Genomic DNA, 18,889 nt, shown 5'->3' with positions numbered 1-18,889 from the left:
AAAGCTGTTAGTAAAAAACACTGACCAATATGAATATGTCATACCACGGGATCCAGGCCTTGGAATAAAGGAAAGCACCTGTACTGACCGGGAGCAGATCTTGACCTTACTGGTTTTCTCTAAACATTACAGGATGATCATACACAGAAGTCATCTAGATGTGTGTGATACACAAACTTGACATTAGGAGTAAATGAAGGGACCCACAGATAATGCTAACTGTGGCAATGTGGTAACCCACCGCTGAGGATACCAAAAGGGAACTGGACTACTTTAAACAGCTAAAATCTTTTCATTTACTTTTACAAAAAAAAAGGGGGGGGGGGGGAGGGCATGTGTTTACCTCTACATATTCCGGCCATACACTAAACATTGTAGCTACAACAAAGTTCTACTCAGAAAGAACATGCAGTGTGTGCTTATGAATGCTTTAAAGGCTGTAAGGTCCTTGTTACAGCGCCTCATGTTCCCAGCAGCTACCCAGTGACAGTCCAGAACTAAATGAGCTCGGCTGTGCTACAAAGCTAATTTATAGAATCAGGGAGCAGGTAAGATGGCCTCAGGCACAAGTAGCATGCCAACACCAGAAATAAACACACTACTTCCACATGAACCTTGGACACGAAGCTCTGAGAATCAATGTTGGCATCAATTATAAATAAATTGGCTTCCAACATCAGGGTACATGAAACTAACAGTGTTTTTTTATGTCCTTGCCATCAGTTTGTTCTTAGTACTCTCCAGCCAAATTACTTATGTGTTAAACATGATTTCCTTTGCTTACATACATACACACACACACACACACACACACACACACACACACACACGCAGAGGAATAGTCTACAGAAATTATCCGCTGGTATGAAGACCAGTACAGTTATGAAGAATAATTTTAATCTGTCTGAACCCATGAAGTCAAGGTCAGATACTCAATAAACAACCACATTTAAGAATCAGAATCAGTGTTTGAAATGGAACTCATCTGCCTTACCTCATTTATGCTAACTTCTGCCTCTACATACTGCAGGCCTTTCTGGATGATAGAGATGAGTGCAGCGGGTGGAACCAGGGCACCATTTATGTTGGACTGACTTATATGGCTCTCTATACCAAAGGTAAACGCAGAATGAGAAAATCCTAAAAGCAAAGGAAACACTGTGAGAACTTATGTTGCTAGTAACATCACATTAAATTACAAACAGAAAAAACTTTGTTATCTTTTATAATTACATATCATCACTTGACGGTGTAAATGGACAACTAAGAAATGATTGAAAATAAAAATATTAAAAGAGAAACTTGCCAGCCTTTTACTTTCCCTTGCTCTCGGCTACTGTACATGTGGCTTCTAATGGGTTGCATGTCTTCAGGTTTTCTAACTGTACAACAGTAATACAACTTTCCTCAAGAAAATGCATCAAATGCCAAACCCTGAGAAGCTGTGAGCTACAACACACTTCACCTGCCTCATGAGACAAAAGCAAACCAAGATTCATGCGACACATCATAGTTCTGTGGCATATTGAAAAAAAAAAAAAAAAAGACTTAGGAAATAAATCCAAACTAGAAAACAACACAAACAAGACAAAATAACGCAGCCTGGGGCAGCCGATGTGAGTGGGCCAGCAGTGCCTGCCTACCATGCATTTAGATTCTGGGAGCAACACTGCCAAGCTGTGTGCAATGGTGCACACCCATACTGCCAGCACGCAGAAGTGAACAGGTGGGAAGATCGGACTTCAAGATTATCTTTGACTACGTAAGAGCAACCTGGGCTGTATGAAACTGTTTCCAAAGGAAATATACATCAAATTGTAACTGAATTCATACATTATTTTTATATATATTTAGTGACTAAAAAAATATTACTATTTTACGTAATAACTCATCTAAAGTTTTTGTTGTTGTTTCTCTAAGATAAGGTTTCTCTGTATAGCCCTGGCTATCCTGGATCTCACTCTTCAGAACAAACTCGCCTTAAACGCACAGAAATCTGTGCCTGCCTCTGACTGCTGAGTGCTAGGATCAAAGTTGTGTGCCTCTATCACCCGGCTCTAAATAAAGAACTACAAGATGAAAGTACAGTTCCTAGGCCTCCTTTAACAATTAGTTCCAGCACTCAGGGGACAAGCAGACTACCGACCATATTCCAGTGGAGGATTGGGCCACAAAATTAAGTAATTAAAAATTAAATAATTAAAGAAAAAATACTTAAAAACATGAGGGTACATAGCCAATCTCTTGATATTAGCCTCATTCATACTGTTACAAAAATCTGGTCCAGATAGCAAAGTGAAGTTCCAGTAATGGACAGGGTGGTCACTCTCTTTACTGAAATTCCATAACAGTTTACCAAGTTTTAAAAGACTGCATGATTCCAGATACCACTTGACTGGGAAAGGCTCAGGGGTGGCTAATGTATGCATGGTTGTGTTCTCAAAGCTTCTACTTCTGCCTTAATGGCCCACAGTGGGAGAAGGGAGAAAGACATTTCTCAGAAATCTTGCTTTTAACTTCATGATTTTACCCACAGACTAGCTTGTGATAAAGGATATTTAAGAGTTTTGTGTTTAACTAGAGATCACAAAGGTGGCTGAGGCAAATGTGGCATGAGATGGAAGACACCATCCTGAAACATTATCCTTCAGAAATTCCAAAGTCCTGAGTTTGGCAGGGCACACAGCAGAAAGGCAAGACCAAGCACTGGAAACACTAGGGAAAATGGCGGGAGGTGAGGAGATCAAGTTGGAGACATGGAGACAGGAGATTCCTGTGTAAGGAACAAAACACAGGCCCTCAGTAAGCTCTTCTCCCTGGAAAACCTTTGACCTAGAAGATGCCATTAGGGAAAGCACTGTGTGCTAGACAACCTATGGACATGAGATTCTGATTACACTCTATTATGAATTAAGGCTGGGAAACAGGATACTGTAAAGACTCAAATCCGTTCTGCATCCTGCTTCTCTTAAAAAGCCAAACTATGGGAGCAAGATTATACATCCGGCAGAGAGCAGCAGTCCATCACTGCTCAGTCGTCAGGGACTGAGAAACAGGACAGGCCATCCCATGAAACACTGGGACACCTTACTAACCTTACAACCAGGATGGGAAGGTGACTCTACTCATTTATAGTTAAAATAAATAGTTATGAATAAAATTTTATTTTCTCTACATTCTCCTCAAATGCAGTACTGGTCAGCACTATTAGATTTCAGGCCTTATCCAACGTTCTTCCAGTTTAAGTTCAAAGATCTGCCCAAGAATGTAAGTGTTTGCAGTACCAGGTAGAATTCAATTTGAGCAGGAAAGCTGAGCATGCTTAAGGTTTGTTTTGCCAGATGTGGAGAAAGGCTAGTGGGCGCCTCAAGACACTGCAAATGTGCTGAGTGATCCCAAACAGCAAGGAAACAACCAGAAACAGGGGCTGGCTAGCTGGCCTCTCCATCCTGCTACCCCAAGAAAGGCCTATGTGTACACATCTGACCAGCCATTGAACTGGAATGCCATCTCCACATCTCCACAGTACTCACATACACAGGGTCACTCAGTTTTGGCCTATCACAACCACTCTTGTTTCCCTTGTAGAAACTCTTTTCCTTGGAAATGTCCAACTAACCTCGAGGTCAGTAATACAAACCCCCACTTCCCCTCTGGCCACTCATGTTCAACCTCCGTCAGGCTGAATGCTCCTACAGCCAAAACTGTTAAAAGACTATCTCTGAACCTATCCTTGTCATCTAGAACAAAGTCTAGTCTTCCTCACCCAGTTTGAACTGTTCCTGCTCCTACGTCCATCTGCCCTCCCTTCCTCCCTTCAGTTACCTGACCACTAACTGAACGATGACAGCATTACTTAACAAACCCTACTGGTAATCAGTTCAGCTTTCACAATGAAGCCCTGTAACATAGGTACAGCCATTTCTGCAGCTTAGTCCTACCTTTCTCCAAAGTTTCATCTCCCCACAACTCCAGTGTTTCCAGTGCACACATTAAGTCTAAGGGATGGCCAATGGTATCTGGTATCCTCGCCATGCTCCACTAGCCCATGCCTCTGAGCCCAACAGTCTTCTTACGTGTCATCTATCCCAGGCTAATTAGCTTCTCCTGTAATCTTAGCAGCCACACATGCACAGTAAATACCAAATAATCTACTCTGGCTTTTTGATGTGGCAGCCAAGGGAAGGGTTCAAATACAGTAATCCTTTAACTCTGAGAAACTCGTAAATTGCCTGTATAATAATCTCATCAGAATGCTACTCTATTAAAACACATTTTACAAAGTATAAAAATTGGTCAATCGGTCACTCCAGAAAAACCAGTCATTGTTTAAAAACCAAACAAAACCCACTAAAACTTGAACTAGGTTTATGCTCCCCTTTAAGTTCCCACTTGCCAGGTATGGTGGCGCACACCTTTAATCCCAGCACCCGGGAGGCAGAGGCAGGCGGATTTCTGAGTTTGAGGCCAGCCTGGTCTACAGAGTGAGTTCCAGGACAGCCAGAAAGAACCATACAGAGAAACCCTGTCTCGGGGAGAAAAAAAAGTTCCCACTTATTTGAAGAAAATGTTGTTAAATTTATACAAGAGCAAAGGGAATTTCTTAATTCTGCAAACTGTTGAAATCTGTCTCATTGAAGCCAGCATTCCTTCTTTTCACAGGTAAAAGTCGGTCTGATATAAGTAGTACCTCAATAACGCATGTAGGATACCTAAGAGCAGGAGGCAGAGAAGCCCATCAACAGACAAACAGTGGCAGGGTATGTATTTGTACATGTGTGAGTGTGTACGTGTGCCTGAATTGTATAGTCAATCATGTAGTTCCTGATTTCCTACTGCTTGTTTAAGCAAGCAGTGTTTCCAAGGACAAGCTGGACTTTAAGAAGATAATGAGTTCTCAGCAGCCTGGTTACTATACTTTGCAAACACAAAAGACAAGAATTTAAAAAAAGAAATGGTTCTTGACTATCATGGTTATCATACAGGGCACTAGGACAAGCGAAGTATCTCCTCCCTGGCCCCCAGGGGAAGCTTAAATGAACACAACAGCACCCAAGTAGGGAGCTCAGGTCTGCAGAGCCATGGACAGCACTCACACACTGGATACACGCTAGATACACGCTAGATACACCCTCAACATTTTACTTTTAAATAAAGGACTGAGGAGTAAGCTTGGTGCTAGACCACCTACACACAAGGGCCTGGCTTGTTTGATTCCTAGTGTTCTCCACACCCTGAAACAGGCAAAGGCAAATCTACTAAATAGTTTATAGTTCATATGAATATTACACCCTCTGAATTACTTAACCAAGATGGCATTAAGCCATGGAGTTCTCTTTTGCATAGATTCTTAATTTGTGTGCATGGATGGCTTTTGCCATACATAAAGTTTTTCCTCCTCCTAGAAAAAGTTTACCTCAAAGTGTTTGTATGTGTGTGTGGGGGGGGGGGGGACTTAAGGATGATCATTATGACCATCATGCTGTTTTCCAAACATTACACAAATACATAAAGTCACTAGCAATGCACACATGCTTCTTTGTAGTTCTGCCATACGATGTCAAAAGTAACAATCCAAAAAACAAAGGCAAAGAAAAGAACAGTGAGACAAATACTGAGCAAGTACTCTAGACTGGATCTTTTGTCTTTAACACTGTCACTTGAAATAAGAAGTAGAAACTATACAAAATTATAACTCCACTTACAAAAATAAGAAAAACTGATTTGAAAGTCTAACAGTCCTAATTCTTATTTTATTACATACTTTATTATAAAGAAGGACAAATGCCGATTTGCACATCTGTGCCTACTCATCTCATTAAAACACACAGAGAAAAGGCCAACAGAAGCTAGACATGTCCTCAACTACATTCTGCTCTGTTCTTCATGGCTAGAGGTGAATTACTGATTGCCAGTTTAACTTGAGGAGCAAGGTTGCCCTGGTACAGGGCATGAAGATTATCTACTTAATTACCTTTGTATGAGTCAACAGAAACTGCGTTGTCATTTGGTACTGACATTTTAGTAACACTACTGAGGTTAACTGAAAACTGTCAAAGCAGAGAAATGAATGGAGTGTGACTGGTACAGAAGCTTAATGTTAAACATCTCCAAGTTGTTCTAAGTTAAAGACAGTAACATGGGTGGTTTTGATGTATGATCTTGTAACTAAAGCATGGGTCAAGTATTTCATGTCTGAAATGGCCACATGATTTCATATCCTGAAACATCTGTGTATCTAAAAGGAGACTGCTTTCTTGGGGCTGATACCCATGTTAAAACAGATTCATTTACAGTACATACCACCTGCTATCTGGAGGGATTCGTTGTAACATTGTATAGCACCTGTATTTTAACTGAGACAAGTCAACATGAGATTAGATGAGGAATTTTCTATTTGTATTAGTTATTAAATGATATTGAATTTTGAAGCAGCTTGGGTATCAGATTCTTTGAGTAGGAGTGTCCACTGTCTACATCATTTGGATAAGCTCTGTATCACAAAATTACAGTATGGTCGTAGGCCTACGTCCAGGAGACGTGACAGCTTTTGAAGACGTGTTAATAAGCTAGACTATCTGCACTATGGTTCTAAAACCATGGGGGGGGGGTGTCTTCCTAAGACTCTCCAACGTCTTAATCTAATGATTTAATGGCCTTAGTAGTTGTAGTAGTAAGTGCATTTTGATTTTTGAAATTTCTCCTTAGTCAATCAAAAAAATGTATCTGTTTTATGGCATCATCAACAGAGATGTTTACCGAACAACTGAACATGTGCAGTGATAATCAAATCTGGGAAGACTTCTCCAACCAAGCATACAAAAGAAGCAAAAGGTTTCTCTGCAGCCCTTGGTGGCCTTGATTTCAGAGATCCACCTGCCTTTGCCTCCCAAGTGCTATGATTAAAGGCATGCACTACCTGTGCTTGGCTGAAATTTTATCTTCTTGAACAAAGCAGCTAGAAGAATACACACCAATAAGTTCACAAGAAATTACTATGAAATCTTATTTAACACCCCCACCTAACAAACAAAATTGGATGTGGATTGGGGTGGTGGGGAAAATCCACATCAGTTTAGTTCTAGTGAACACTGTGTCTGGTTCAATTACATGATTTATCACGACTGAGTAGTTACTGCATAAGGATGCCAGGTAAGTCAATAAGCAATTCAAGTTTACACCTTGGGGCAAATACTAACTACAGGAGGAGCACTGGTTCAAGTCAATCCTTACTTATATATAACAAGTACGTTGAATTTTTAAGATACCGCAAAGGGAAAAAAAAATATTTCCTAAGAGGTATTTGTTACACTGGTTTAGATTCCTAAAAATGTTGAATGGTGGGGGCCTCAGCAATCTTATCATGAAGTTAACTGAACCGAAACTGAGAGAACTAAGTGCACAGTTACAATACTTTTGTCTTCATCTTGATCTGTGAGGGCCAGCCAATTTGGAAAGTCAACCCCAACTGAGTACTGAAAACTATCACCATGCCATCTCTTTTCAAAAAACAACCTCATTTTTTAAGTCAGTCATCTAGAGGCCTAAGACTAAAATACCTTCATTCCCTCTACATAAGCAGTCTGGTCAACATTAAATACAGTATTTAGGGAACAGACATTACAAATTCTTACTGGAACATGTTACTTCTAAACCAATTATTTGTCAAAACAGAATCAGAGCTTCCTGAGGCTTTCCCCACCTGAGACCCAGAGCAAGACACTTTCCTCAAGCCCAGTCACCCCACAACATACATATATACATATATACATACATATATATAATATCACATTCCACTGCTTGCTGTCCCTTGTCTACATACTCAGCACTATCGACGGATGATGGTTCTGGGAAGACTGCTCAGTCCACACCTCAGTATGTACACCTTTCAGGCTGTTCACTCTAGACTCAAGTAATTATTTATAAGTTTTCTTATGTAATATCATGAACATGCTTGCATATATAATGTATATACTTCTTTCCCTGTCTTCTTTTGAAAAAACTTAAGTTATTTTAAAATGTAATTGTCGTTGTTGTTATTTATTGTTGTTATTATTGGGGGAGATGGAGTTAAGAGAACTTCATGAACTGTGTTCTCTCAACTTTTCACGGGTTCCAGGGATCCAAAGCGGGTCACCAGCTTTCAAGGCAAGTGCCTTCCCATGCACTGAGCCATCTTGCCAGCCATCTCTATCAATTTTAAATTGTCCTATGACTAACACATAATCTTGCCCTTTAAACTTTGTTTGACCTGAGTCATCTGGACCTCCTGCTGTTTTCCAAGAGATTCTAATACAAGCTGCCAAGGACACAAACAAGAGCAGACACAAGCTCTAGGACAGAAGGTATGTTGACATTTATGGCAAGGTGCAGCAGGAAGGTAAATATCCACAGTTAAAATGCCATCAAGTACACCAATTTTCTCCTGTCATAAAAAGTTACAATATAAAGATACTTTTACACTTCTATACATGCTATCTACTTATTCTTCAATAGCAGTACGATGAAAATATATTGGTAAGACATAACAAAAAGTCCATTTGGTACTGTAACACACAATGATCACCTAAGATGCCTTGAGCTGATTATTCACAGTCCTTGAAAATACAACTCTTGCTTTAGGTTTGCTTTTAATGGGAAAAGGTTTTATGTATAGCCCAGGCTGGCCTTGAACCATCTGTAGCTGGAGATGATACTTTCTGACCCTGTGACTACACACTGGGTCTCTGGTGACCCACTGCCAGCTCTCTCCCTTGATCTCCACTGTAACCTACACCATCCAAATACATGTGTAATTCACATTCTTTAGCAAGAATACAGGTAACTTCATGAGATGTTTAATATCGCATCACTGGATATTCTTTAAGAAATTAGACAGATCAGTATTTTGTTACCTCCCTTCTTTCCTGATTATTTTCTTGTAGAAATATTAACAGCAGTTTGTAGAACTGTTTGGAAAGAGGAGAATCTGAACAAGCAGTTAACACTGTAAGGCACCTCGCCCTCGATGCCTCACCTGGACATTGGATAAATCACAGGGTAAGGTGCTCAAACAGTAATGCCCAGTGGTTTGACCTAACAGTGAGTAGTCTTTCCAATGCATCAAGTGAGACTTCCTAACAAATCCCCACCCCCCAGTCCTTCCCACTGCTTGATGACTAGTCACCCCAAAGCTGCAAACCTGGGGTGTTTGAGCTATGGTGTCCACACACCCAATCCTTCCCATGTTGGGCAAAGTGTTACGTAATAATTTGTAAACACTTTCACAGGCGGCATGGGGAACAATCACCAGGGCTACTGTTCTGTGTCTTTATTAACCATCGTGTATTTGATGGATAAACAGTCTGTTTGATCTGCTTTTCCCCTCACAGTATAAACAAACTCCAAAGCTTCCCTTGTCTCTGAGATCTCTCCTTGTCTCCGTTATCCCCCCCCCCCCCCCCCGTGGTCAGTTAGTTTCAGTATCGACCCCCCTAGCCCCCCCTCTGCTTACTGCTGTCTTTCTCTCTTTCTACCCCCGCCCCATGGTTGGTTACTCTGAGCTCTTTTCCTCTTCGTTCCCAGCTACTCAGAGAGGAATAGTGGTATTTACATCTCTTGCCTGGTTCAGCAATATTTCACTTGCAGCCTTGTTTCTATATTATGATTAGACCTTTTTATGTAGAAATCTGAGATGTTCAATATCGTAATATTAATTGCAAACCACATTCAATGATCTATAATAATAAGCATCTGAATACATCAATCAGAATTCAAATCAAAATATATTTAATAAATATATTGGGATTAATACTTCTGAAAATGTTCTGAAAAATATGAATTGAGCTTTTACGATTCCTACCATAAGTAGGAGTAATAATTCACTGTATATATGCAATATACATCACTAAGCTGATGTTTCTGAGTCTTTACTAAACGTATGCAACAATGTCATGTCATAACACCCTCCTAATTAAAACTGACCTCTAGACATCAAAAGACAAACTGCTAGTTATATGTATTTGCCTGAGATGATCCCAACATATTTGAAAGAGTCAGAGAGTTAAACCATGCAGCAAACACAGCCTTAAAGTGGCAGTCCAGACACCAATAAACAGACAAAGCTCAACAGTTTGGACTGTTACAAATTTCAAATGCAAAAAAAATTATTTTGAGAATAGTGAAAGAATTTGAGGCCTATTACTTTATAGCAGTACTCACCTGACTCTTGCAAGTACCTATATACCAAGAAGTTGACCTCATCACTGCTTATACTCATCTTTATTCCCACTTAAACCATGAGGTCACAACACAGGACATAACCCTAAAAATAAAACAAAGTTCATTATTTTCTCAGTACAAGAATACTAAAACAAAATGTAAACAATGTTGTAAAAAAAAGCATTTAATTTTATTAAATGATGTAAAACAAAGGTTCTTATTGCTTTGCAGCATTAACATAGTTACTTCCATAGGTAGTAAGACGACATACAGAAAACATAGCTAGTGCTATTTTTCTATAGGGCACCATCCTGTTGAAAAGGCAAAGATTCATTCACAAAGGCCTTTAGCATTGCATGTAATGCAAACTCCCTTTAGTCTCTTTAACTTAAGGGGGGGGGGGGGTGCAAGATTTAAGATTTCAGCATAACAGCTATTGGGAAAAGGCACATCTTAAAGTCCTGAGCAGGGAGGAGCCCTCTCAGTCCTGACCTCTAGCTCTCTCCATGTCAGAATCTCATAACACAGAGGTCAAGTCTGCGCATGTATACATACAGGATCTGGATATGCATAAAGCCACGAGGGAGGAACAATCTTATAATGCACATTCTCTCACTGATAGGATGATGTAAGGCAAGAGACACACTAAGACAAGACTTAAGTATATATTAGCATAAATCTATTTTCATAATTTAAGAAAGAGATCAGAAACGTTCTCTTAAGAGCAAGTAACTATTAGAGGTTCAGCCAGCCATAAAGCCTGTCACAACTACTCAGTGTTACCATGTGGTGTAAAGCAGTAAATACAAACAAAGGAGCATGGCTGTGCACCACTCAACTTCACTTAATACTTCACAGCAATTAGTCTATGTTAAATATTAGCCCCCCCATCATATTTTTAAAAAAGAAAAACAAAATGAGAAAAAAAATCCTTTCTTTTTCAGTATTATGTTTCTCACTTCAATATGAGACTGACATATGAGAAAACCATTTCTATGGACAGGGCTATTACTGAGAAATACTCATATACTAATCTCTGATGGCTATCAGAAGTGCAGGACAGAGTGGATCAATGAGATCAGTAGGAAAAACTCCATACTAGGAGGACTCACTGCTCATCCCAAACCTTGACCCAAGTCACCAATCTACACAAGCAGTGGAGGCAACGGCAACAGTTTACATATGATGCTGTCTTAAGTGTTATCACATCTTCAAAGGCAGCCAGAACATGTCATACACAGGCAATGTAATCCCCACTGAGCAAGGGTTTAGATACATATAGCATCTTCTACTAGCACACTCCTAAATGGGGGTGAGCTCTCAACGCCAGGAGCAGTTGTCATTCATCTGTGGCCAGGCTGCTCACTAGGGCCACATGAGGAGCTATGCCAAGCTGACTGTGTGAAGCCAAGAGGTGCTGCACAGTTACCTCTTTAACATGGTGGGTTTGTTACACCTTTTAACTCTACACCCAAAGCAGTATAACTAGGAACAACACTACACTGCTACACTGTGTTCTAGTGCATAGGAAGTGACCTGCCTCACACATGACATGATGAAGACTGAGTCTTTTCAAGGTCTTTAAGCTCAAATAAAACTTTTTGGGTATTTTTCTTGGGGTGGGGGGTGTACCCTTCTAAGAGATACACTGAGGATATATGGACACAAAGGAGCCTTAGAAAGCACCAACCTTAACAGCCCCATGGGCACAAAAGAACCTCAGAAGACACTGACCCTAATCCCTTGAACTTGGATGTCTAGCACCCAGGATCCTGAGAATAGGCATTTTTTGGCCACTCAGTCAGTGAGATTTGTTAGAGTACCTCTAGCTAACATAAAATCATTATTGTTTGCTTTGTTTGTTTGTTTGTTTTTAAGCCTGAAGGCTTCACTACATTACCCTGAGTATTAACAACCTCTTGAACTTGTCTCAGTGACCTTGTTTCTACTTCCCCAAGTCACTGGCTTGACACAATAGGTACATGCCAGTAACTATATGTGACTTCATCACTCCCAAGTCAGAAAATATGATATCATTCTTTGATACCTGTAAATTTAACAGCTGAATTCAGAGTTTAAATCTGTCCTTCAAAAATAGATCCCATCTTTGAACATTCAGAAATCACTGAGGAGGAGCTGACGAGCAGTACCACCCAGCACTACAAACATGCTAGTTTCAATTTCCCCTCTCAGTAAAAGTAACTAAATCCTTACCAATGTTTATGGTAATACAATTGAGTATATAAACTACATTAAAGAAATGAGAGCTTTGAGACATTTTCATGTCTTCTTATTATTTAAAGACTAAATACCCTGTTTATGAAAACACATATGTAAACTGTAAAGCAAAAAAAAAAAAAATCTTAATGTAATTAATGTAATTATACAATCTCAGGAAGAAATCCCCTGAATAAATATATGTTCCTGGTTATCTGATTAACTAATGAAAATAAATTTAAGACTGAGTTTAACAAAATCAAATCAATTCTTTTTAAACTCTAGTTTTTTGATACCGAGTTTCTCTGTATAGCTCTGGCTTGCTGTGAACTCAGAGATCCACTTGTCTCTGAGTGCCACATCCTGGGATTAAGGTGTTTGACCCACCATGCTTGGCCAAATCAATTAAATTCTTTAAGCAACAGCTACTAATGCACCTACTTTTGTGTGTGTCCGCACTATGGTTTCCGTGCATACGATTTAAGGATGGTTGCTGGCAAACTCCCAGGTTGGAGACACAAAGCACAAGCCACAAAAGTAGGAGGAGCAGAGTCCAGATACCAGCACCACACTCCACCTGGAAATCACAGCAGGAGTTTCTCACCCCAAGAATCCTAGCATGAGACAGAGAGCAAGAGACAGCAGCATCTTGGGAGCTGGCAGAAAACCACAGCAGCAACCACTAGACAGGTTAACCTGTGCTCAAAATCCAGGTACTGCAAGGATCGAGAAAACCACGCTGGGCCAAAGGATAAGAGCAAGACATTACAATGATGCTTATGAAAACATTTCCAGAATAAGGAGGTGTATAAGTAAACTAAGACTACTGAGCTTGCAGTAAGCTGAGAAAGGTGTTCACATACTGTTGTACTGTTTAGAAGAGCAAGAGTCTGAATCTGTACCATACGGTGCTGTAGCAAACAGGCGATCAACAGAGACTAAGTGTCCAGTGTAGTGTTTCAAAGCAGAAGAAAACCATAAAATCATCACTGACCTAATGGACAAGTGCCTGTTTAAGGTCAAGTGTAAAGGGCATAAGCTGCATTCAGTACTCAGGGAAAGAGCAAGAGGGTGAATCAAGGTTTTCTTCTCCAAAAAGCGAGAAGGCAAAAAATAAAAACAAAAACAAAAACACCCCATGGAGGAACTAAGGCAAACACACAAAGCAAATATCTCTGTCACAACCACCTGAGGCCAAACAGGGTTTAGTCCTTTGTAGTGTCTTGCCAATGAAGCTACACAATCTCTATTTGCAATGAGGAGCAGGTATCTTGTGGAAAGATGCATCCTCTCCACTTCATAGAAAACATGTTTCATTGTTAGGTAAGCCCAGGTACTCAGAACTTCAAGTCAGGTATAATAAATAAACTTGTGTGCATGGCAAAGCGTGATCAACTTTTAAAACTCAGGGTAGTAGTGGGTCTCTAGAGGAGGCCTACAGGCTGTTCTGGTACTGTGGGGCAGGCAAGCTTTCTTTCACACGGTGTCACTACAGTAGTCCCTTTCTCACATTTGCACACGTTACCTAGCAAAGATGTGCTTCCCACCTCACAGGTAGGAAATTCTTCATCACTATGCACAACAACAAAACCAAACCAAAAGCCCCCCCCCCCCCCAAGCCTTAGCTTTATCAGTATCTTAACACCAGTATGTCCCTTAGTGCCCCAGTTCACAGAGCACCAAACTCACAGGCCTCGGCTTTTTGGCTCACCTGGTTGCACCCTTGTCAGTTTACACTTCAAACAACAGAATGGTTTCTCAGTTGACATCTCATAGATATTTCTTATAAATGAACAAGGCAAAACTTTCACTTCCAAGGAAATACTAAAACATTGTTGGCAAACATTAAATTTTAGCTTTTAAATTAAAAAAAACTTATGATTTTTAGAAACACTGTTGTAAGTTGCTAATGCCGCAGCACCTAATGTTAATAAGGAAAATGGTGAATTAATTAATAGTTCTGATATTTTAATATTGTATCACATGCTTGTGAAAGGGTTTTTTTAAAAAGATTTATTTATTCATTTTATATATATGAGTACACTGTAGATGTTTACAGACAGGCCACAAAAGGGCATCGGATCCCATTACAGATGGTTGTGAGCCACCATGTGATTGGCCAGCACAAAACTTATAAAATTACACAGGAATAGAGGGTGTGTTAAAAAGTTTGAGAAAGGGCCAGGAGTAATGACAGACATCATTGATACAGAACTTGAAAGGCAGAGTTAGGTGGCTCTATCTCTGTGACTCTGGGGCAAGACTGGTGTATATTTTAACAGGCATGCATATTTTAACAGGAAAGAATTACAAAAGGGTGCAGAGAGCTTAGCAGTCAAGAGCAGTATTCCAGCTCCAAATAGGGGAGCAGCTTGAGATGATGGCATGCTCTGGCATCTTCAGGCACACACCTATGCACATACACTTAATTAAAAATAACAAAAGATAAAACATATATGAAACTTTCACTGATCCAGTATCACAGTGAGCCCTTAAAAAACCTGTTCATCTGCTGGTGTGTCAGCCTGGTAATAAAAAAGATGATGAAATTTATTCCAAAAATAAATTTTGGTTTTAATTTGGAAACATTCCAGCTTTCCGCACAGTCAAGGCTCCCCATATGTTTCAACTGCAGCAGCACATCTTCAGACTTGAATTCAGAGCAGATGTGAATACCCAGCTGTGCAGCGAGCCAGAGATTAAAGGATTTGCAGAAACATAAAACAATGCGATGATCTAAATACTTTTCTTGGGAAACACTTTTATTTTATATACACATGATTTGTGTTACTATGTTAAGCATGAAGTTATGTTAAAATGTGAATTATAAATTTTTACACTTTTAGCGTCTGATGTAGTAAATACCAATAGTACATACCACACATTATTTAAAAAAACAACAACAACAACAACAACTCTTTATGGTTAATGAAGTCAGGTTGTACAGGACTGTGAATGCCTGAGGACGGCTGGGTATAAAACCCCAATCCTTCTTAGCGATACCAGTTATCATTTCTCTGCCACAGTCAGTTTCCTGACAAGAAGGGAAACTGTTTCATTAGGCCAGGATTGTTCAGATTTTTAACTTGGCCTAAGTCTTCCATTTAAGCTTACATGGGAATATGCATTAGCTAGCCCCCTCAACACGTACTTCAGAGAATAAGCACTAAGGTAAAAAAATCATAAACAGCAGTACGCAAAAGATCTAGTTTTTAATTAAACATATTGCATCTATCTCTGAATCATTAGAGAAATTAAGAAAATACACTTAGAAAAGGCCACACCTCTGTATATGGAGTTCTCCACAGACACCCATGTGATTTAACAATTACACTGAAAATGGCTGTCTTAAGCTAACATCATGTATCTCACAAAGATTTAATTGAATTCTGGATTGTATACTTGTCATTGTTCTATTCCAATAGAGACTCGTTAACATTCAATATAAAGAGGGGCCTAAAAGAGATGGCTCAGCACTTTTCTTGCTCTTATAGAGGACTAGGGTTCAGTTCCAAGCATCTATACGGCAACTTACAACCATCCATCACTCTAGTCCCCTCATCTGAACTTCTTAGGTTCCACGTATGCACAGTATACATATATACATGCAGGCAAGACATTAATATGTATTAAATGAAAACAAGGAAGTTTGAGGCCAGTTGTGGTAGTACACGCCCTTAATTCTAGCAATCAGGTGGCAGAGGCAGACCAGCTTGGTCTACATGAGTTCCAAAATAGAAGGGGCTGTGTAGAGACTGTCATGGATAGATTAGATTAGATTAGATTGGACTAGATAAATAGACAGACAGACTGATTTATAAAAACTGTAAAATAAGAACAAAGAAAAGAACAGAGAGGCAAATGAAAATGTTCATGAAAATATCTGTTAGAATTTCTTCTAGGCTCCGCCTCACGGTTACTTGGCAACAGCTAGGAATGCCTGACTATACAAGGGGCTGTGTGCCCACTTCCCAACTCTCTTACCCTCTGTCTCTCTTCTCCATTCCTCTCCCTCTTCTCTTTTCCCATGTCCCTGGCCAGTCTCTTCTCTCTTCTCCCTCCCCCTTTCTGACTCTCCACTCCATCCTCAACTCCCCTCCCCATGCCTTAAATAAACTCTACTCCATACTATATCAGCCATATGGCTGGTATCTCAGGGGGAAAGGATGCCTCAGAATGGGCCTGCAGAAACAACCCTCCCACCACCTGATCATACTACAGGTCTACCCACCAATATCACTGAAAACTATTAGTCTATATGCTAACTAAAATAATAATAATAAAAACATACATTTAAGAGGAAGAGGAGGAGGAAGAAGTGGTGGTTGTGGTGGTGGTGTGCAGGGGAAGAAAGCAGTAACAGCAGCAGCCTCCTAAAGAGACTAGGCCTTGTAGACATTCTAGGCTGCATCCCATTCCACAACATCCCCTACACTCTGACAGGCAAGCTTGGGTGGAGAGGCACAGCTTCCCTGCTGCTGGGATCTAGTTACCAAGACTAGGTCTCTGCAGTGGCAACTTGAAACTGAGCCCTCTCCCATTAGCTTTACTTCACAGAGAGATCGTGTTCAAGGCTACAAAGGACTATAGCTTTCTTTACTCTATGCATGGCAACAAAGAAACAGAACCTGGGGACTGCTGAGTCGCATTTACCATGGACTGCACCTGGTAGTGGTACAGAAAGAAAAATAAAGATACTGGCTGTAAAACAATTCTCAAAATCTTTTCGGCCAGTTTAGCAGGTTACAAGTGGTCCGTCCAATCTCTATACCTGCCGCCGAGTACTCTAAAAGTGTCAGCAAGGAGGTCAAGAAAACACAGGCCAAAGTGTCTCGCAAGGTCAAAAGTAGAGTCTACACATGCACACTGCAAATGGTAACTACATCAAAAACTGTGTGGATTATAAAACACTCAAACATAACATGACAGGGCTCTCCCTCTCCCCAAATCCCTATACATAAGTAATTACCACCACAGCCTACTGGGAAGGCTCAGCAAAGACAGGCCTGTAAGCTGAGCCCTCCTACCTCCATCCAGCCTAAACTACAACTTTCCAGTCCTGAGACTGGTCCAGTCAGCAAACCTGAGAACTGTGTCCTTTCTAGCAGCATTCTAAGAACGGAACACACAAACAGTAAGTGTGAGTACATATAATTTACCCCAATAAAAACATACTGATTTCTCCGGGAAACACGACGATTTAGAAGAAGCCCCTTTTTACTACAAAGCACTCAAGTCTGCATTCATCGGCAGCAGTTTCTAAGTGGCTAGAACCAAGCTCATAGAACTCAACTCAGTTCTAGTGGCCGCAACACAAAACCCACACACATGGCATGGCAGGCCTCTTGGGAGCCACCGAATTCACGGTCTTTTCCCCAGTTCAGCACATCAGCTTGCTTCTCCGTGTAATTTGCATGTGGCCAGTGTCTACTCTTCTCTAAGGTTCTGTCCAAAGCTTGCCAGTTGTATCAGAACTCTGTCCACACTGAAGTAAGCCTGCTCTGATGGTTAAATGTGAGCTGATTGTAACTCACAAGACTCTGTTCCCAACAAGGTGCCATTCAGTGCTGGAGGAATGGGGGGCGGGGGGATGGTGTTTCCACATAAAAGGACTTTTCAGTAACATTTTCAAACTTTCAATTTGCACACTAATCAACTAATCAGCAAGCTTACTATATGGGGTTTAGTTCAGATTTCCAACGCAGAAAGAGCTAACCCAGCACCCTCACCTCAGCAGCTTGGCAAACATGGTTAGGAAGGCGCTATCCCCAGCTGAGCAAAGCCTTCATCCCAGTAGCCACTAAGACATTCCACTATTACTTAGCAACATAAACTCAGGCCTACTGCTAACTAGAATTTCTTAAAAGACAAACAAGAAATTAGGTTAAAATTGTGATAAAGGAGCATTTTCAATAAGATAAAAATATTGAAGATTTTTAATATCATGGTACAGCACTGTCCTCTGTAAACTACTTCTATCTGCAGAATGTACAGCAGTAATAAACTAGACACCACAAGATATAGAAGGAAGAGCCTGTCAGATTATCCTGCACATCATCTATGTTCTCTTCCTGTCAGGTCTTTCTTCTCCCTTCCCACCAATATTCCCTTTCTAGGGTCCAGGTTCTACCTGTACTAGTGATATAAAGGGGGGAGAATAATGATGGGGAGGGAGGTTTAAGTGGCAAGGGGAATGGGTGGAAAGGGCAGAGACAAGGATAGAGGCAAGAATAACACTAAAGGATATTTTAAAAGACCATATGGAAACCTACGTGCATCACCTACTCAAGGACTCACACCACAGTACAACACATTGAGACTAAATTTCAACATGAATTATGAAGAGACACAGTGTTCAGCCTCAGGATTCAGACTCAGGACAAGCAGCTGAGCTGTATATTTTACACATCAAAGCAGACCTGGCCTCCAGATTCTCCCAGCATCCCTCAGTTCCTACCAGTTACAGGGCATG

At 40.4% G+C, this 18,889-nt stretch overlaps 1 protein-coding gene across 13 annotated transcripts in view; it reads right to left on the bottom strand.

Moving 5' to 3' along the window:
* Tbl1xr1 (transducin (beta)-like 1X-linked receptor 1) overlaps window positions 1–18,889 on the bottom strand; it is a 140,342-nt gene that overhangs the window by 27,089 nt on the left and 94,364 nt on the right. For 10 of the 13 annotated variants that reach the window (XM_006535581.4, XM_006535579.3, XM_011249719.2 and 7 more), the window contains 2 exons: window positions 10,201–10,303; window positions 995–1,140 (listed from right to left, as the gene is read on the bottom strand). In XM_006535581.4, coding sequence (XP_006535644.1) covers window positions 995–1,140; window positions 10,201–10,258 — 204 coding nt within the window. In that variant the 5' untranslated portion in view covers window positions 10,259–10,303. The remainder of the gene's footprint in view (window positions 1–994; window positions 1,141–10,200; window positions 10,304–18,889) is intronic. The other 3 variants (XM_011249723.3, XM_030252922.1, XM_011249724.3) reach the window with 1 other exon arrangement.

Source organism: Mus musculus, chromosome 3 (genome assembly GCF_000001635.26).
Source record: "Mus musculus strain C57BL/6J chromosome 3, GRCm38.p6 C57BL/6J".
NCBI classification, from domain to species: Eukaryota; Metazoa; Chordata; class Mammalia; order Rodentia; family Muridae; genus Mus; species Mus musculus.
This window is presented reverse-complemented; position numbering and strand designations above follow the sequence as displayed.